At 39.7% G+C, this 21,177-nt stretch overlaps 1 protein-coding gene across 1 annotated transcript in view; it reads left to right on the top strand.

Moving 5' to 3' along the window:
• Nucleotides 1–20,915, top strand: part of PLCH1 (phospholipase C eta 1) — a 122,993-nt gene extending 102,078 nt beyond the window's left edge. Inside the window, exons 14-22 of the mRNA XM_036243026.1 lie at nt 2,734–2,831; nt 5,839–6,018; nt 6,109–6,216; nt 7,248–7,372; nt 10,887–10,971; nt 13,568–13,714; nt 13,955–14,034; nt 16,021–16,375; nt 18,767–20,915. Coding sequence (XP_036098919.1) covers nt 2,734–2,831; nt 5,839–6,018; nt 6,109–6,216; nt 7,248–7,372; nt 10,887–10,971; nt 13,568–13,714; nt 13,955–14,034; nt 16,021–16,375; nt 18,767–20,832 — 3,244 coding nt within the window. The 3' untranslated portion in view covers nt 20,833–20,915. The remainder of the gene's footprint in view (nt 1–2,733; nt 2,832–5,838; nt 6,019–6,108; nt 6,217–7,247; nt 7,373–10,886; nt 10,972–13,567; nt 13,715–13,954; nt 14,035–16,020; nt 16,376–18,766) is intronic.
• The last annotated feature ends 262 nt before the right edge of the window (nt 20,916–21,177 follow it).

The following is a 21,177-nucleotide window of genomic DNA, read 5'->3' as shown; positions in this document are numbered from 1 at the left end:
GCTGCTATTTTCTTTATTATTGTTAGTAGAATTTAGGATGAGTAAATTGACCATATTTTTAGAACCCAAATTATGACACGTGATCTGCTGTAGGATCTTCTGGCAGTTCGTGTACACAGTAAGTCTCACAAAGGAATGTAAGTTAAATCACAGATACATAGACAAACACGCGCATGTGCACACATGTGTGTGCAGACATGCACACATACACACAGCCCCGCCCCCCTATTCCTGTGCCTTTATTGAAAGACGGAAACTAAATGAAATCAGAAGCATAGAGATCTTGTAGGACTGGATGGCATGTCGTGGTCAATTACATTTTATATTTGAGTTGCCCTTCAACAGAATGTCCATATGTACACTAGTAATTAATTAGCAAGGGTAGAGGGAATATGTGTAGTCCCTACCCTCAGGGTACAGAAAATCCAATTTGTAGTTACAGTAAAGACTGTAAGAGAGATCTTCTGGAAGATCTCTGCTGTGAATGTCCTCAAATATAAGTGTGAGAAAGGCTCAACTCAGCCCTACGGCCAGGAAGGAAGGGCGCTTGCGGAAAGCCATGATCGTTTTTTAAAATCAGTTTTATTGATTCATGATTTCAGTTCTTATTCAGTCCGTGATAATCTTAATGTGTACAAACAAGACACTATTACAGGTATCACATGAAATCACATTGCTTGATGCTCTTGAGTTAGAGATTTGTCCATAATAGGTCTCAAAGCCTAAGCATCAATCATGGTGTCCTTTTGGGACGTTAGTAAATTAATCCACTCCCAGGATAAAGAATAAAAACAACTCATTTTATGCAGAATTTCTCTGTATCACAGATTGTCTTGGAGTTTTACTTATAATTTCTGGGCATGGCCTCACATTGATTTATAATCATTAGCTTTCACAATACCAGATTTTCACCAACGACTATAGAATTTCCTAATTATATGGTAAAGGAAGAATGTGCACTCTCCTCGTTTATTTTTATACCTAAGTTCATGACTTCTTTCTTGGCAAAATGAATTGTTGGTGCATTTGGTCTTAATTCTTTTATTGAATGTATGTAGGTACCATTAGGATAAGGATTTTTGTCTGGTTTGTTCACTACTTTATCTCTAATAGGTGCTCAATAAATATTGATTGAGTCAATGAATCTATATCATTACTTTCTAAATTCCGGAATATTTATCACATCAAAAGTACTACCATTCACAGCCACTTCCCAGCTCCCCCACCTCCCACCCCCAGTTCTCTGGCACCAACGATCCACTTTCTGTCTCTACAGATTGCCATTCCAAAACATTACATATAAATAGAATCATACAATATTAGGCCTTCTGTGTGTGACTCTTTTTACTTAATATGTTTTCAAGATTTATCCATGTACTTCATTACTTTTTAAATAATTTTCTACTGTATGGATATACTGCATTTTATGTATCCATTATTAGCTGAAGGACATTTAGGTTGTTTTCATTTTGGGCTATTATGAATAATGCTGTTATAAACATTCATGTATAAGTTTTCGTGTGTATATATGTGGGGGTTATTTTGTTGTTGTCATTAATTCTCACCTGTGAATATTTTTTCCATTGCTTTTTAGAGAGAATGGAAGGGAGGGAGGGAGGGAGGAAAGAGAGAGACAGAGAGAGAAAGAAACAGAAACATGGATGTGAGAGAGACACATCAATTGGTTGCCTTCTGCAGGTGCCCCAACCAGGGCCAGGGATCAGACTCCAGACCCTTCTTTGCACAGGCTAGTGCTCTAAACCATTAAGCCACACCAGCCAGGGCGTGTGGATATATGTTGTTCTCTCTTTTGGGTATATACTTAGAAGTGAGTTGCCTAGTCATGGGGTATCACTGTTAAACTTACTGAAGAACTGCAACACTATAAACACTTGAACTGTTTTGTATTCCCCAACAGTGTTTGAGGGTTCCAATTTCTCCTCATCCTCACCAACACACGTTCTTGCCTGCCTTTTGGTTATAGCCTTCTTAGCAGGTGTGAAGCAGTATCTCATTATAGTTCTGATTTGCATTTTCTAAATGACTAGTGATGTTGAGCATCTTTTCATATTCTTATTGGCCATGTGTATTTTCTCTGGCGAGGATGAGCGTTTTCATTAGATGTTCCCTCGGAGGAGAAAAGTTTGCGTGTGAGGAGAATGTGGAGCACTGTACTGTGGATGGGTAGGGGCAGAGTTTGTAAGGTTGTACAGGAGATCCTAGGAGTGGTTTATAGGAGAGAGAACAAAGTAATGGGTGTTTGTTTTATGAAAGTTGAAGAATGTAGAAGAAGCTTAAAGAAGAAAATAAAAACCACCATGTCATTATACCTCTCAAAGTTAATCACTATGGAAGTTGGGGTGTATTTCCCTTTAGATATATTATAATTCTTGTGACTCACAATGCAATGTTTCTATTTCTTCGGTTCAGAGTCTCCTTTGGCCAAACCAGAGTAGATTCCTGGTGAACTCTTGTATTAACCCCTCGATGCGTAACAGTGGGCATCAAGCCCTTCACAACAGAACTCACAAATACAGGAGAAGAGACTGATTCTGCATGAGCTGTGAATATACAACATCAGTAGGGTTTTGTAGCGGAAAGAGTGCTGAACTAGGAAACACACGTGGGTTCTAATCCTGGCTCCCTTTGGAGCAGATAGGAAAGGGACAGTAAACAAAGGCCCAAACGTCTTCTGGGTCTAACGTGTCATGAGTCCCTGGCTGTGTTCCACAGGTTGGGTCGCCGAAGGAAAACCATGAAGCTCTGCCGAGAGCTCTCTGACTTGGTGGTGTACACCAACTCCGTGGCAGCCCAGGACATTGTGGATGATGGTAAGGACTGCGTGTTTTTTCTTCTGGGTAAATATTCTTGACCTTTCTTTGTCCACAGTTAATTAATCTTTTGTTAATCAGATCATCAGTACACACTTCTGAAATGGGTACAATCCCACTTGAGTTGTCGGGAAACTGACTGCTGGTACAACGCTTTTAGCTCACTAGGAGGGCTGTGTTGATTACCGTGGTTGCCTGATTGTCTAGAGATGAGAGAAATCTCCTACGGGGCAGAGGAGGACCTGGTTATAAAAAGACAAATGCATCAGAGCAAAGTCTTTCCCAACGCTTGAACTATGGATACCTGACCTGGATTGATGGCCATTTTCAGTGTGAATGACCAGAAAAAACTAATTAATTGGCCTAAGTAACAGCTCGAAAAGCCTTGCATTATCTCATTGGAAAATTTGACTTGGTTGAAAATAATTTAATCCAAAAATTGAGGTTTTAACAAAAAAGAACGAACATTTCAGAAGTGCTGACTCCTTCACTGACTTTTCACCTGGGAGCGGCCATATATTGAGTTGCAAAACCCTAGTCACAACTGTTCTTACCCCGGACTCTCCCTCTAGTGGCTCTTTTCCCTTATTCGCTGCCCTTCTCATTTTTATTTTGATTAGTTAATGAATGTGCATAGAAAAACCATGGTCATGTGGCTTTTCAATCTATTTTCAATTTTAGTAGAAGTAAAATGTAAGTCAGAATCTCCCATTTTCTCAACAAGTGTTAGTGAAGGGGAAGCAGCATGTGGTGAGGCTATGTCCTTACCGACCTCCAGGATTTTCCCCCAGATCTCTTTTTAACCCCTAACTCATAAGTGTGTCTTCTCCTATCTGCAGATTTCCTTCCCTTTGATATTGATTTCTTCTTCAAATGGTAACAATGATAAACATTTTAAATTAATTTCACATGTGAGAGCTTAATAACTGTGGGAATTGCAGCACATGAACAATACATTCTTGTAATAACTGCCCACAGCTAGAAAATAAACTTGAAGTGGTTTCATAGAGTGGCAGGTGTATTTGGTTTAGAGAAATATAATCTCTAACAAATGCTTTAGGAAATCATAATGCTATTAGCTTAATCGAAAAATAATATTGAGTACTATTTAGCTCTTGAACTTCAGCTGTTTTTGTCTTTGGTGGGTTTTCTTTTTAGCCTTAAAATGAACAAGAGATAATGAATGAATGGCTTATTCTAATGCAAAGCCACTCAACTCTATTAATATTAACTGATACATGCCTGTTTATCAAGGTCATCTTAATGACAATGTGGTGTGCATATTTATGTGGAGAGACAGCAAACAGTAGTACAGACTCCAGTATTACACTGTATGCATGTGACTTGTCAAAAAGACTATATTTTCTCCTATCATGTTCAAAGTATTTATCAAAATCTTCAAATAAGGTCATTTTTAGAATATCTGAGATGTGAACTATGTTAAGTTAATGTCAATGAAATACACATGCTAAGGAAAGAATTCATATGAGACACATCATCAGATTAAAAGCTAATTCTCTAGTTTCTTTGCCTCCTACCTGTATTTGTGACTGTTCTAAATTTCAGCTCTAGAGGGTAATTGTTAGTCATTTGGCCAGCATTTACTACCTACAGGTGTACAACCCTGAGGACTACGGGGCCCTGGGAGACTGTGTGCTCTAATAAACATTCACAGTCTGGATATAATTCGGGTCAGTGGCCCAGCTACACTATAGCTCCACTCCTTGGTTTCATGGGCCATTTCCCTCTGTCTGAGTTCAGATGCGCTCAGCTGTCACAGAACACATTGGAATGAAAATGAGGCTCTGGGCAAGTTTGGGTCTTTATCTAGACTGACCTCTTCCAGCAGGTCCAGGAGACACACAGGTGGTTGTTTTGGGGTGGGGTGTGAATGTTTGGTGAATGAGTGGGAATAGTGGGGGTATTGTAGACAGTGCAAAAGATGGGATTGGGGAAAAGCGTAGGATATTCAGTGTTTGGAGGTTTACTCCATCATAAATCTAAACTCCAGGCTTGCAGTTTCCTTGGCCCTGGATTGACCCTTCCTGATGATGGTCCAAGTGGAAATTTTAGTATAAGTTTTCTGTTAGTTTACCTCCCTTTATTTTTCCACCATTTATAAATCCAGGTAGGTGGATGATTATTCTTGTTTCTGAAACTTTATTTCTTTATAATGCTCTTTTGAACTCTTTCTCCATTATAATTTTTAGCTGCCAAACAGTTTTTGACTACTTCCATAGTTCTACTCAAATTAATTATAAAAGTCAAATTTTCTTTTTTGGAATTTTTTTTTCCTCTTTATTTCTGAATGCTGTTAGTTAATATGTGTTTCATATGTGTGCTCTTTAGATAAGTGCCTTCAGTGAGCATCTCCCTGTTATCAGGACTAAGTTACATACATAGTTTTATTTATCCGTGACTATCTATATCTTTGGCAAAGACATTCTATTTGAATTATGCACCTAAATTTTTTTTCTGCCCACCCTGTTTATTCTAGCCATATAGACATGAATTAGTGAGATGGTTGAACTCTTGGGAGAACATGGGACCTCAAAAATAGTTATCATCTGACCAGTGTGGCTCAATGATTGAGCATCAACCCATGCACCAAGAGGTTGTTGGTTCAATTCCTGGTCAGGACACATGCCCATGTTGTTGGCCCAATCCCCAGTGGGGTCATGTAGGAGGTGGCTAATCGATGTTCTCTCTCATCAATGTTTCTATCTCTTTTTCCCTCTCACTTCCTCTCTCTCTGAAATCAATAAAGGAAAAATATTTTAGTAAAAGAAAAAATAGTCAGTTATCTCAGCACAGCTCATATTTGGCCTCAAAGTGGCAAAAGAGTCCCAGAATGGAATTATATGGGTCTTTCTTGGTCAGGAGCTGCCTCTGCCCTTGTATTGTGGGTATAATCTCATATGTTGTAAGGTCTTTTGTGAGTGTTTTTGTTTTTTGTTTTCCTTTCTATAGTTCTCATTTTTCTCTTTTCTTTGTTAAAAACTGCCAGGAACCACAGGGAATGTGTTATCATTCAGTGAAACAAGAGCACATCAGGTGGTTCAGCAGAAGTCAGAGCAGTTCATGATTTATAACCAAAAGCAACTCACGAGGATTTACCCCTCTGCCTATCGCATTGACTCCAGTAACTTCAACCCCCTGCCCTACTGGAATGCAGGTTGCCAACTAGGTGTGTATACCTGGGGAAGGCGTGGTTCTCTGTATGTCTTGAGACTGTGCTGACATTTTACCTTATTCTCTCAAACTTAAACTTATACAGTGGCACTGAACTACCAGTCTGAAGGGCGAATCATGCAGTTAAATCGAGCCAAATTCAAGACAAATGGCAATTGTGGCTATGTCCTCAAACCCCAGCAAATGTGCAAAGGTATGCATTAATTTCATAGTCATGTATCTGAATGCAGGCGCCTTCTATTGAAGGAGCTCTCTGGAAAGGGTGATACCCCAGTGCTTTGCAACATGATTACAGAAAAGAGATAGGTTAAGGTGTTGGGATGTAAATTAAAACTCCTGTCATGCTAGAGTGTTTAGGATGTTCTCTCCTGAGGTGATGCATGTGAAGAGGGACAGGGATTGTCACCAGAAATTCAGTGCCCAGCAGGATATTCACTGGGCATTACTTACAAATTGGACTGTCTTCTCAGGTCTGAGCCCTTTCAGAAGCTTTCTTAGGGAGTATGAGTTGGAAACCTGGTGGCAAAATTAAAATACCACCTGAAACAATTTTATCAAGCCCTTTAGACGGTATGTTCCGATTACAAAACAGTGCTAACAAAAAAGAAAAGGTAATGTAGTGTTAGATAAAAAAAAACAAACCAAAAAAACATGTGTTTTGTTTGTTTGTTTTGTTTTGTTTTTTGGTTCTGCTGATTAAAATTCTCCGAATTGGATTTTTAACAATTCCGGTAAAAATGTGTTGACAGGTGTTATCTTCAGGATTCTGTGCTTTGCTTGTTTTCTTGCTCTGCCATTTACTTAATTTTGGATCTTCTTTTTGTTTGTTACGTTCACTCTATAGCTGAGATGGTTTGGGTTGGGAAATTATTTAAATCTGACATAATTGCTCCCCTCTCTATACTGTTGGCATTCAGATAATACGCTCCCCCCGCCCCCATGCCAAGGTTGATAATTGCATTGCAGCCACTTGCTTTAAATTGGCCCATTCCTTTGCCATTGGGAGCATGGGTTCTAACAAAAACCACAGCAATGGAGATGCCAGCTGGTACTGCCTTCACACAGAAGCCACACTGATAGTTAGGTGATAATTTCTTTGCTCTAAGACACACTGGAGTAACCCAGCATTTGTTATTTCCTTGTTCTACAAGCTTTCACTGTGTGTGTGTGTGTGTGTTTCCATGCTACTGATCTTAGATTTTTACATCTGCTTACTTGGCTTAGGTACTTTCAACCCTTTCTCTGGTGATCCACTTCCTGCCAACCCCAAAAAGCAGCTCATTCTGAAAGTGATCAGTGGACAACAACTCCCCAAACCTCCAGATTCCATGTTTGGAGACCGAGGAGAGGTAAGTCACGTATGACCCGGTGGTTAATTATGTGATTGTTTTATTGTGTTCACACTTCATCCAAAATGTCAGTTCTGTGTGTGTGTGTTTATAAATGAGCACTGATCTCAGCTCACCAGATATTAACCAGCTTATGGGCAAAGCACCCACAGTCCTTGGAGGCATGAGTTCATGCAATTCAATTCATTATTTAAGACTGACACTTGCAATGCTAACATCAGGGTGCAAAGAACAATTTTGTTATTAATGGAAACATTGCATAAAAGTATGTCTTAACTTTCTCTCCACATTCCTCATCCCCTCATCTCTGCTGCACATCGGCCACCTGCTCCTGGCCACATGCTGACTCTTGTCATTTCTTGCTGCACCTCTGTAGCATGATTTTAAAAAGTCTTCTGTATGACCACTGCATCCTTTCTTTCTAGAGCTTTTATTCCATTGTTCCCATTACACCTGGTCTTGGCCTCAAATTTCTCCTTACCTATCAGCCCCTTCTATGTCAGGAGTGGCCCATCACTCTAGGCTCTTTGCCCCTCCTACCTGTTAAACCATCATTGCTGATCTTGAATGTTGATGAGGGAAACCATGCAGCTCTGCAGTTTGTGTTGCCATCAGCTCTTTGTCTCAAGCCTCAGCTGGCCCGTGATGCTGAGCTGCTGTCCTAGCTGCTTCCGTTATGCCCACTGTCCCGTTCTCTGCAGTGGCTATTTCTACCCTTCTTCTTCGTCAAACATTTGTCCTCATCACTTTCTTTCTCATCCTCAATAGATGGCATTATAGCCTACTCCTCAGAAAGTAGGAGCTTCATATGGGACCATTTCTTCCTTCTCTGTTGCCTCCAGCCTAATCCAAGCCGCCATGGTCTCTTGTCAGTTCCGATGCAATAGCCTTCCAGCTGACTGGTTGCCCCTCTTCCATTCTGTTCTCCTCTCAGCAACAAGAATAATTGTTTTGGTAGTATCAGAAAGTTTTTCCTTGCCTCTTTTTCTTTCCTTGTTTTTTTTTCTTTTCTTTATCCGCATCTTTTTATTTTCCAACATTTTGAGCCTCTGAAAAATTGCAAAAATATTAAAATTAACATCATATCTCCAACATCTAGATTCACCAAGTAAATTATTAAATTTTTTTGACATTTGCTTTCTCTTTCATGTATATATATACATATGCGTGTACATATATATTTGTGGGTAGATGTGTGTATACATACATACACAGACACATGGGAGAGAGAAAGCAAATGCCACAAAAATTAGTTATCATATATATGGTGGTGGTCTAATAATTATTAGAATTTCAAGTTGTGTTGAGTATAGATGATACATGGAGATTTCTGCCACAATCAAAATATGACGTGAAAATATCTATGATTTCTATCAGGTACAAAATTGCAGTACCAATACTACTATATTGGCCTTTAGTCAGAGGGTAATGAAAATAGTTTTTCCCCCATCCAGGCTCCCTGAAATCTCAGCCCATGATATCTCACATTATTCCTATTTCTGAGAATAAAATGACAATTTTTCTTGCTCCCAATCAGAAAGTGTCATCTTTAATTTTCACCCTTTTTTTTTTGTTGCTCTTCACATCTAGTAAATTATCATCTCTTAGGTGTCCTACCTCCCAAATCTCTCTCCAGTCTTGCTGCCACTATTGATCGCATCCGTCTGGTGCCTCACCTGGGTTACGGCAGGGAGAGGCAGACACTGTTATCCCAGGTTTACCAATGAGGAATCTGAAGCAAGACACTCAACTTGCTGAAGGTCAACACAGGAGCCACCCTTGGGAACAGAAAGTTGCTCTTCAAGCCTGTGGCGTTAGAATTCCCTAAAAGTAAAAATCACATTTATTAGCTCCCCCAAAATCCCCAAATCCTCATTGATACAGTTTTACCGCAGGGTTCTAGTCAAAGAAAAAAATTCTAATGTAAAATAAATAAAAAATGAGTAAACTTTAACACTGGGGTTTATTTAGTAAACCAAAAATGTGTCCACCGAATTGTCCTTTTTTTAAAAGATTCTTTTAAAAATTGATTTTTAGAGAGAGAAAGGGAGGAGAGAGGAACAGAAACATCGATGTGAGAGCAAAACATCTATTGGTTGCCTCCTACACATCCCCTACTGGGGATTGAGCTTGCAACCTGGGCATGTGCCCTGAGCCAGAGTGGAACCAGCAACCTTTTGTGGTGCATGGGATGATGCCCAACCAACTAACTGAGCCACATCTGCCAGCGCCCCACCTAATTGTCTTAACATGTCCTGTCATACCTCTAGCTCTTATTCTCTGAAATTCCCCCACAAAACTATATTCTCTTTACTCTCCAAGCTCCTAAAAATGTGTTTGCTGAGATTTCAATCACTCTCTCCTTTTTGGGGTCTTTAGGGTTTTAGTCCTTCTTTGCTCATTATCTGGAGCCTACACCACAAAGGAGAACTTACAGATGATCATTAACACAGAATGCCTTCCCATGGAGGAAGTTGGAGGAAGACTAAACGCTCATATTTTTTCTTTTGGTTACTTTATTTTTTATTTATTTTTATTTTTTTTATCCTCACCCGAGGACATTTTTCCACTTTTTGTTCAGGTAGAGTGGGAGGGAGAGAGAGGAACAGAGAGAGAGAGAGAAACATCGATGTGAAAGGAACACATCGAGTGGCTGCCACGCGCACAACCGACCAGGGCCGTGGACAAACTGCAACCGAGGTACGTGCCCTTAGTGGGAACCGAACCTGGGTCTCTCAGGACTGCAGGCCGACGCTCTAAGCGCTGAGCCAAACCGGCCAGGGCTCTTTTGGTTACTTTTTAATCTTCTTTTTAATTCTTTTAAATTTACATTATAGTACCCATTGATTTAACTACATTAAAATTCACAAATCAAATGAGGATAGCTTGATTATTATGCAACCCAGTTCAAAGACAGAACCCCTAGAAAGCTTCTGTCCACTCTCCCAGTCAGTACTGCTCCCCCATCGAACACCAACCCCTATCATAATAGACTGATTTTGTCTGTGCTGAAACTTGATGTAAATTGACTTTTATAGTATTTACTCTTTTATGTCTGGCTTGCTCAACATTGTTTCTATGTAGCAGAACTTTGTTCTTTTTCATTGTTGTATAGAATTCATTAAATGAATATTTCACAATTTATCCATCCCACTAATAAAAGACATTTAGGTTGTTTCCAGTGTGTGACTTTATGACTACAGTTGCTCTGAGCATTTGTGAATGGACAAAAGCTCTTATTTCTGTTGGGTATATACCCTGAACTAAGGTTGTAGATCATTAGGTAAAGTTTGTATGGCATTAATAGATACTGGCAAACAAAAATTTAATCTGCTCTTTTATTTCTGTCCCATGTATCTAAATCTGTTACACCTAGTATAATTTCTCTTTCTTGTTAAGCATCTAATAAACTGGGTTACAGTCAAAATGTGGACATTTTGGCCAGTATTCTCATATTAATTAACATGTATAGAAATGTATGAGTTGTTATAATACACTCTTTTTATTTATATAGATCATCGATCCTTTTGTTGAAGTTGAAATTATTGGATTGCCAGTAGATTGTTGTAAAGATCAAACCCGTGTGGTGGATGACAATGGTAAGGCTGTGATAATCTGTGTTCACTTTTAATCAGATTGCTCTAGAAATAGAATTTGCACTGAAAAAGAAAACCGTGTCTATAAAGAAGAGAAATTTCTGAATCACACAACTGTCATCTAAGTTTATGTTAAGCTCTATTCAACACATAAAACTAAGTAAACAGGATTGATGAATGGCATGTTTTGATGGACATTATAATTTAGCTCTCAAGACTTTTGCTTTTGAAGCAAAAATTTTTTTCTAGTGAAAAGAATAAATGATATTTTAAAGGGCTGGGTTAAAACTCCACTTAGGAAAATGCCTCCATTATATTTTTATATTGTGTTTCCATTATGTGAATTCTCAAAGCTTTTATTCATGAAGTCTATGCCTTGATGATTTCTCTTTTTTTCTGGAACATGTAAAACTCTAAAGGAGAATGCAGCATGCTCTGGCAAGTTTACTTGTTTTGGTTTTTTTTAATCTTCACCCAAGGACATGCTGAGAAAGAGAGAGAGAGAAACATCAATCAGTTGCCTTCTGCACATGCCCCAACTGGGGATCAAACTCACAACCCAGGTATGTGACTGGGAATTGAACCTGCAACCTTTTGGTGCACAGAATGACCTTCAACCAACTGAGCCACATTGGCTGGGCAAGTTTACTTTTTTTTAAATCCTTGCCCAAGGACATTTTTGCATTTATCCTCAGATAGAACAAGAGGGAGAGAGGAGGGAAGAGAGAGAGAAACATCGATGTGAGAGAGACACATTGAGTGGTTGCCACTCACATGACCCCAACAGGGCCCAGGGACAAACTGCAACTGAGGTACATGCCCTTAACGGGAACGGAACCCAAGACTCTCTGGTCCGCGGGCTGATGCTCTAACTGCTGAGCCAAACCAGCCAGGGCAAGTTTACATTTTGAATACATACATGTGGTGAATGGGTAGGATTCTTGTATTTGGGCCATAATGTGAAGACAACTTTCTTTACCTAAACTTTGTGTCTTTTCTTGGTAATCTAAAATTGTGTTTGTTTATACATTTGACAACATTGCATACTTGTTTTGCTCAATCTTTAAAACACATTGGAAAAATTAGAGGTGCATGAAGAGAGCTTAAGAGGAGTTTTTCTAAGCACGAGTTTAAGGAATGGAATTTGGGGTTCAAGAGAAGCACAAACGTATTCCTCAAATACCGTGCTTTAAGAAAGAGACTTTCTATATTGCACTTTTCTACCAATGTTCAATGATGTTTTTCCAGAAATAATTGACAGGTCATTACTAAGTCAACAAAAAGATAATTTCTTCTTTTGTTCGGGAGTGGCTGCTTTTCAATGATTTTCAGTCCATAATTATGTCAGTAGCTATGGTGTTTAACAGGGTTAAATGCTGATGACCTTGAATGCAGACATTTAATAAAACATTTTCATTTTGAGATAGGAAAAACGTATAGAATATTAAAATTTTTATCAGTTTAAATAATTATTTTATCTGAGAGAATCTTACCAAGAAATAAATGTAGTTTTGCTTTTAGAATTTGAATTGAATTATAGACCTTTCTGTTTATACTCAGTAGCTATAAAAATACGTCATCTTTCTGTATTAAGGTCTTCCTTCACTAGAAGCCTCCGGAAATCAATAGTGAATAGTCTAATTAGGCTATGTCACTAATTTATGACCTTAGTCACATTATTTTCTCTGAACATCAATTTTTCAACTATAAAATTTCAATTATAAATACTTATATTTCCTACTTTAAAAAAGGAGCATGTGTTACTTGAATAATTTTTGAAAGATAGTAATATACATTTTTTTTCTTGACTATAAAAAAACCCAAACAAATCTTTTGTACTACCCTCAGAAGATTGCTTTAAGAATTAAATATCATGACATGTGAGCATTGAAATCTGCATTGCACCTTCCTTTTAAAATGGTTGCTGGTGATTATTGCAATAGCAGAATCTTTGATGAGCTGCATAATTCTCTTGGTGGGGGTGGGAATCAGCCTTTATCGTTTTATGCTAAAACATTCTTAGATCCTTTTGACCTTAGTGAAGCCTCCTGAATATTATGTGAAAGAGCTTCCCCTATGGTGCAATTTGGCATCAAAGATTATTAGAACTGATGTAATCATTTACAGGCAACTTTCTTACCCGTGATTTTCTAGCAATGGGGTACATTCTGAGGCTTCATTCCAGTAAGGCATCCTAGAGTGGCTCGGTTGTCTGCCCCAGTTTAATAACCATTGCAAGCGATTTTCTTTTTTTTTTTTTTTTTAATCCTCACCTGAGGACATTTTTCCATTTTTTGTTCAGATAGAGTGGGAGGGAGAGAGAGGAAGAGAGAGAGAGAGAAACATCGATGTGAAGGGACACATCGAGTGGCTGCCACCCGCACGACCAACCAGGGCCGGGGACAAACTGCAACCGAGGTATGTGCCCTTAGCGGGAACCGAACCCGGGTCTCTCTGTACCGCAGGCCGACGCTCCAACCGCTGAGCCAAACCGGCCAGGGCGCAAGCGATTTCACTGCCTTCTTTGCAGATGTTGTAGCCAATTCATTTTTAGCCAACCCGTTTGCTTTTCTGATTTTTCTTTTCCTATTTCTCTGAGGATTTAACCCTGTGTGGGAGGAAACCCTGACATTTACAGTACACATGCCAGAAATAGCTTTGGTCCGGTTCCTTGTGTGGGATCATGATCCTATTGGACGAGACTTTGTTGGACAAAGAACTGTGACCTTCAGCAGCTTAGTGCCTGGTAGGTATGGTGTGGCCTTTCCTCTCTGGACTGACCATTCATTTTCTTTGGAAGATTTAATATCTGATATGTGATATACACAATATATGACATGGTAAATGCTTTATATGATAATATGTATTAACATGCTTTGTGAAATGTAAAGAAGTATAGTAAAGTCAGATACTTCATTGACTAGTACCAGTGGGAAAGCCAAATGCAAGTTCAACTGAAAGGAAACTACTTCTCTTCTCTTATCAGGCTACCGGCATGTCTATTTGGAAGGACTGACAGAAGCATCCATATTTGTCCACATAACAATCAATGAAATCTATGGAAAGGTGAGAAAGATCAAAGGGCCTAAAGCTGCATACAATAATATGTTCCTTAACAAAGTCATTTATTGACTAATTGCATCAGAGAAATGTACATCTTGATGAGCTGTTCTTTAGCAGAAAACTCTAGGGAGGCCCACTGAGCCCAGTGTGCTGTCCTGCGCTCAGGTCCCAATGCACACGTGCTCCTTGTACTCTTTAGGGAGGTGTACTCATTTTTTCCACCCAGGAGGCCTCTCTTGGCTCAACAGAAAACTACTCTCTCAGATGATCATTTGTTTGCCAAAAACAATGAAGATATAGTTAAATGTTGAATTTTATTTTAATTCTTAAGACGTCCCAGCTGGCTGCAATGGGAAATGTAGAGTCTCCGGTGTTTGATGAGTTACTTGTACTAACTGAGCTGTGAGCCCAGCCAGTTCTAGGCAGGGTGCTTTCACAGGATGCCACTGTATGTAACTGAAAACCTAAAACTCAAGAATTCAAGTGATTTAAGAGAAAGAGACTACAGAAATGTGTTCTTATTCTCTCCTGACGCTGCTCTCTTCACTATAGGACTCACTTGAGGTTTATAAATCAGTAGGCCGTCCTCTGGGCATGCCAAGTAATTGGAGACTTGGCCACTGGAATTAATTTTCAGGAGCAGGTGTGATTTGGAGGACTCTAAGAGCATTGAATATGGCCCAGAAATTATCAGTGCTCTTTTCCAGAAAGTCTGTGTAACCTGCAGCTTCTGCTGTAGAGGCAAATGCATTCTCTGTGCCTTAGCTTTCTCATCTAAATACGGAGTAAAAATAGTACCTACCTCATAAATAGATATATGTTATCCTCAGAAATCTGCCTGGCACATAAAAAATGCTGGAAAATGTTGGCTAATATTAATATTACCATGACCATAAGGCAAGTGCTAGGGAATGGATGAATTCAGACTAAATTAGGGGATACACGTTCCTCACTTCCGTGTGGGGAGGAGGTGTCTACGGATCCTAATCTCTAAGTGATGCAGTTTTACTGCATGACTTTCTATGTTTAGTCCTGGGTTTCTGCTTATACTTCTTGTTGAGATTTTCCCTCCAGCCTAAATACACACAAATATAAATGACTGAAAAGTGATTCTTGAATTTCTAGGAATCCCAGGTGAACTAAGTAGTTTCTCTAGTATTTATCATGCTTGGGGGAAACAATAAAATTTAGAAGTTGTTTAAAACTTGATCCAGAATTAACTATGAAAAAGAAAATTTTCCACAGGACTTCTCTCTCCTAAATAAGTGTCCACTTAGAAGACACATAATGTATTACTTTCAAGGTGTGTTCAGGTTGGAATACACAAACCACAATGGGGTGGTGGGAATGGAGCAATGAATGAACCCATGGCTAAAATCATGGCAAGTGGAAGAAAGGGTTTATAGAAGCATATGCATTTTCTTCTTCCGTTTTTACTTGCACCACCTTCTCGAATTGAGCCCAAATTGTATTTTGTCTGCCTTTTCCCTTGCAGTGGAGCCCTTTAATACTCAACCCCAGTTATACTATCTTGCACTTTCTAGGAGCTACCAAGGTAGTTTCTCCGCATGGTGCTTTGTTCTTGCCGGTATATGTCTTTTCTCAGTGGTTATGGCAGCATGCTCTCTCATATCACTCCATTTTCCTGCTTCCCACTTGGAAACCCGCATCTGTTGCTTTAAGGCGGCTGAAGTTTTTAACAATCTATTAACCGTGGGAACTTTTCCTACCACGTCGTCATCTCTGGGTAGGAAACTTCCAGGAAAGCTTGGCTGCGAAACTGGAAGGCTGCCTTGCTCGCCAAGTTAGGTTGCAAAGACACGCATGACGTTGTGCAAACATGCTGCCAGCTGCTGTTTTCTTGAATATACTCCAATGGCTGAAAAATTTCATTTCGTGTTCCATTTTTTCACGGGGCTTCATCTGAAAGGCAAGTTGTTGACACAGTGACGTTTGCTTAACTTGCGGTTGATCCTTTTGTACCTTCAGAACAGACAGCTCCAAGGTCTGAAGGGACTGTTCAATAAGAATCCCAGGCACAGTTCCTCTGAAAACAACCCCCATTCGGTTCGGAAGCGGTCCATCGGAGACAGGATTCTGCGCCGCACGGCCAGCGCTCCGGCCAAAGGCCGAAAAAAGAGCAAAATGGGCCTCCAAGAAATGGTAGAGATAAAGGATTCTGTGGCTGAGGCTGAAAGAGATCAAGACGGTGTTGTGAGGAGGACCACACGGAGTTTGCAAGTACGCCCTGTCTCAATGCCTATTGACAAATGTTTTCTGGGGGCTTTGTCACTGCCTGAGCCCGAAACAGCCAAAGACACCGAAGGAAAAGAGAACTCTCTGGGTAAGATGCTTTAAGTTTCTCTAAAAAGAAACCCATGTAAGCCGCATTTTGGTCTCTAGTAATTATAAGGTGGTTGACATTTTGTAGTCAAAGTAAAATATACTGAAAAAAAAAAACTCTTTAAAGCTATTTTTTAGACCAGATTTTAAACATTGTGGGGAGGGTGGTAGAAGAACTTGAGCCTTAAAATCACATTGACATCTGAGAGTGGCAGTGAGGGATAAGAGACACCATTGGGTAATTGCATGGAGCCTGTGGATCTATTAGGTATGATGGAGACAGGTAAAACCTGCAAAATGTGAGCAAAAAATAGAGAGCTTAGTTTTCTGAGTGGGTACCATATATACTGATTGTTCCCAGGCTGGGAAGAATTACATAGATTTTTCTGAAGTTGAATATAGTTGTATTTCTCTCACCGACATGTAATACATTTCTGCAACTGGAAATATTTATGGAGAAAGAGGAAAAGCTAGATGTTAAAACAAGTCACCATCTTTGCTTCCTCAAGAGGTAGCTCAGGTAATGTTTTCCTGTGGCCTTTTCTCCCCAACCCCTGGATGCTGGAGGGAAGGCAGCAAGTCTGTGGTTCCTGAAGCACAGGGACCAGGTGTTACCCATCTTTTCTCCTAATCTGAGCAGAATATTTCACTCATATCAGGAACTTGATAGAGAGTGATGCTTGCCTTGCAGTGTACCACGGAGCTCTTGACTTGTGTTGGTGACTCCTTCTCCTGCATTATTCTAGATAATTTAGTTCCGAAACAGTGTCCATTTGATGTCTCTGCAACAAGTATGTTTTAATTAAATCAGAGTCATCTCAGACAAGTAGAATCTAATACCTATTTCTATTCGGAAATTCTCCTTTTATCATACAATCTACTTTCAGTGATCGCTTTTCTCACAAACACCATTTTGCTTGTATTGATTTTTATTTTAAGATAGTCTAAGGATACAAACCAATTTTCAAGTGTTTTATTTGAAAGAGAAAAGGGAGTTGAAAACTCTGAAATTTTGCTAAGAGTAATGTCAGAGAAGAGATGATATACATGCTTCAAAATTTGTATAAAACTCTGTTTGGAGGAAAACAAAGCTATATTTAATAGAAATCAGTAGTAATTCTATTAATGCCAAAATTAAGATGTTAATACCATTAAGATGAGTTAGAAAGCATTATTGAGGTGATGTTTCATTCTTCCCTTTAAAAAATAATTACATAAGTTAGGATTCATACATCTATCTATATCTATCTAGATAGATTTAGACAGATATAGATATAGATATAGATAGATAGATATAGATAGATAAAACTTGTGGCAATTATGGAGCAATACATAACCATGGTGTGATTTAGTTATAATGTAGAAAAGAGTATTAAGTAGAGAAAATGCTGAATATAAAATTCTATACATAGTTCTATTTCTCTACAAAATTGTGCAGTGCCTGTCTCTGAGTGGGAACATCATAGGATATTTAATTTTTTTTCCTTATAATTTTTGGGGTTATCAAATTTTAATGATGGATTTTTTTAGTTAGGAAAATATTTAATAAGTTAAATTATTTTTTGTATATCATGACTGAAAGCATTGAAACACTATTAAAATTCGATCAAGAGTATTTAAACATCCAGTATTGTCTTAGCACTATACTAAGCATAATGGGGGCACCCCAAATTGCTGTGACTTGTGTGTTTTTGCAGTTTTTCTTACCATGCCTGACAGTTTTCTGCCACTTTTAGGGGAGAGTGCAATATGAAATATGTGTGTTAAAAACAAAAATATGATTACCAGAAAATTAGATATTCACAGTGGCATAGAATCAGTGACCAATTCTTCAATTTTACATTTAAAGTCAATATATATTGATATTTTAATATATTTATTGCACCTTCCAATTTGTTTTAGAAATTACCTAAATTTGATATTTTGTCAAAATGTTTTTTAAAAATAATATGACTTGTACTTTTTACTACTAATACCTGCTTAACGTTGAAAGCTTGCTTACAGGTACCAGAACACTTCGTTTAACAGAGCTGTCTTGTTCTGTTTTTATTGCCATGCTTCTGTGTAGTACAAATCTGAATAGGAAACAACTTAAGGTAATCCTCACTGTAAAAGTATGGTAAACTCATTGACATTTTTTTGGATAATGAATATTACATCCTTAACTGATGTAATAGATATTCAAAGGGAAACTTCAGTGAAATTCCTATAAATATATTTTACCATTTATTCATCACACAGATCTTTGTTGCAAATCTATGCAATCCATGTATATTGTGTCACAATGTAACAGATTTACATTCTCCATTTGTCTGTCTGAAGACAAACATGAGTGCTTGCAGCTTCTACACAAGTGCTACAGGTCACCTAAAATGTCGTTTGTTTCATTCAGCAGCAGATGAGGATGGCAGCCGAAATGGGAAGGCAAGTATAAAAGACCAACATTTTCCAAATTGCAACAAAAAGTTATCCTCTTCCTCCAGTGCTCTCCTCCATGAAGACATCAGCCAAGGGGACTCTGCTGTTTCTACTGCCAATATGTCAGTCACAGAACAGGTGGGAGTACCAGGTCCAAAGGGTGGGAGAACCAAATCAAATGTGTCAGGTGATGGCCAGGAACACCACTGCCCCAACAAATCCCTCTCCCCACGGCAGCATTTGGCTCTTAATCCTGCAGTGAACCTAACACAAGATCTGTATGGTATGAAAACCAAGGAAAATGAGAATGCTGGGGGCTTTGTGGAAGGGAAAAGCACAATGTCAGCAAGCATCCTTTCTCAAAGCGATCTGGAGATTAAAAATGCGGAAGGTAATTGGGGCAAGGGTAGAGCTGCAACATCCTTTTCTTTGTCAGACGTCTCTATGCTGTGTTCCGACATACCTGACTTACATTCTACTGCGATTCTGCAGGACAGTGACATTTCCCATCTTATTGACAATGTCACTTTAACAAATGAGAATGAGCGGGGCAGTTCCATCTCAGCACTGATTGGCCAGTTTGATGAGACCAGGGATCAGGCTAACCTTACAGTTGTTTCTCATCTTCATGGCACCAGTGTGAGGTCAGGCCATCCTTCCTTGCCTACCATGGACCTAACAATGCCCTTCAAGCATGGCTTTCCCAGGGGAAAACCCAAGTCATCCCTGCTGTGCTCATCTCCTGAGCGGATTGTATTCTTCAGTCCTGAGACCTCCGAATGCTCAACACACACAGTTGTTTGTGAAACTACCTGCACTCCCAATGTCTCTAAAACCAAACCAGATGATGACCCTTCTGGTAAGGCCAAGACAGGGGCCATGGAAAGCAGCCTGCCTTGTTCCTCTAATACTTCTCACTGCTGGTTACCAAAAATTCCCACCAATGGGAAATACTGGGAAATACTGAAGAACCGCAGCTCTGCCTCTTCCACTGACTTGACATTGGGAGTAGCTGATCCCACTCTCTGTTTAATTTCTGGAGAGAGCAGTCTCGTGGAAGTGGATGGAGACTCAGAAAACCTGTCCATAACCACCTGTGAATATGGGCGAGAAGCCACGGACTGCCTTGCTTCTCCTTTAACACTGAAGTACAGTCAGGATCTTCCAAGAGGCTTGAGAAATGGCTACTGTAAGGAGACTCTCTACCCTTCTGTCTGTGAAATATTCAACGATATTCAAGATGTCAAAAATCAAAGTATTTCTCGTCTAGCCTATCCAGGTGCTGGTTTTATACACAAGCACTTCTCAAATTCAGATGCAAAAATGAACCAGACCTGCGTGCCCCTATCTAGTGCTCAAGACTTGCGTGCTCCTGCACCCACACCCCCCCCACACCCTCCTCTGCCTGTGCTGAAGCTGCCCAGTCCTTGCAAATCCAAAAGTCTGGGGGACTTAACATCGGAGGACATTGCCTGCAATTTTGAGAGCAAGTACCAGTGTATCAGTAAGAGTTTTGTTACAACTGGCATCAGAGACAGGAAGGGTGTGACTGTGAAGACAAAGTCTTTAGAGCCTATCGATGACCTGACCGAGCAGCTGCGGAAACTTGTGTCCTTTGATCAGGAAGACAACTGCCAAGTGCTGTATTCAAAGCAGGATGCCAATCAGTTCCCCAGGGCACTGGTCAGAAAGTTGTCATCTAGAAGTCAGAGCAGAGTGCGCAATATTGCCAGTCGTGCCAAGGAAAAGCAGGAAGCCAACAAGCAAAAAGGGGTGAACCCCACGCACGTGGGTGGAGTGATTCTTCGAAACAAGCCCGCAGCGCCCCCACCCGCGGGGAACCGGCACTCCACCGGCTCCTACATAGCTGGTTATCTGAGCAGCGCCAAGGGCAGCGTGGAGGGCCGAGGCATCCCTGAGGGCGCATGCGCAGCCCTGCCTGCTGGCCACCCCGACCAGCTTTGTTCCAATAATTCTGTTTTGCAGACAGGGCCAAGCGGCGACGATAAACCAGAAATTTATTTTCTTTTGAGACTGTAAATTACATAAAGCTGCATTTTCAATGTTTACAAGATATTCTGTAGAATTGTCAGAGTTTTCAGTAAATAGGGTTCTTGGCTTTGAAATGATTTTAAAATGTATTTTTAAACTTGTATTTTGGTCTCCCTTTGACTCCATGAGTTCTTCCTGTTTCTGCGTTTATATATAGATTTTGGGTGGCATTTCTCATGTACCTATGATCTTTCTTCCCTGTGGTGTAAACTCTATCTGTATGAAATATATGCATGTCCTAGATGTGAAACTTCTCCCCTTGGGTTATGGTGCACCTGTTTTACCCAGACACGCTTTACTCTGAGCCCTCAAATCACAGTCACAAATGTAGTC

This window comes from Molossus molossus, unplaced genomic scaffold (genome assembly GCF_014108415.1).
Source record: "Molossus molossus isolate mMolMol1 unplaced genomic scaffold, mMolMol1.p scaffold_m16_p_5, whole genome shotgun sequence".
Lineage (NCBI taxonomy): Eukaryota > Metazoa > Chordata > Mammalia > Chiroptera > Molossidae > Molossus > Molossus molossus.
This window is presented reverse-complemented; position numbering and strand designations above follow the sequence as displayed.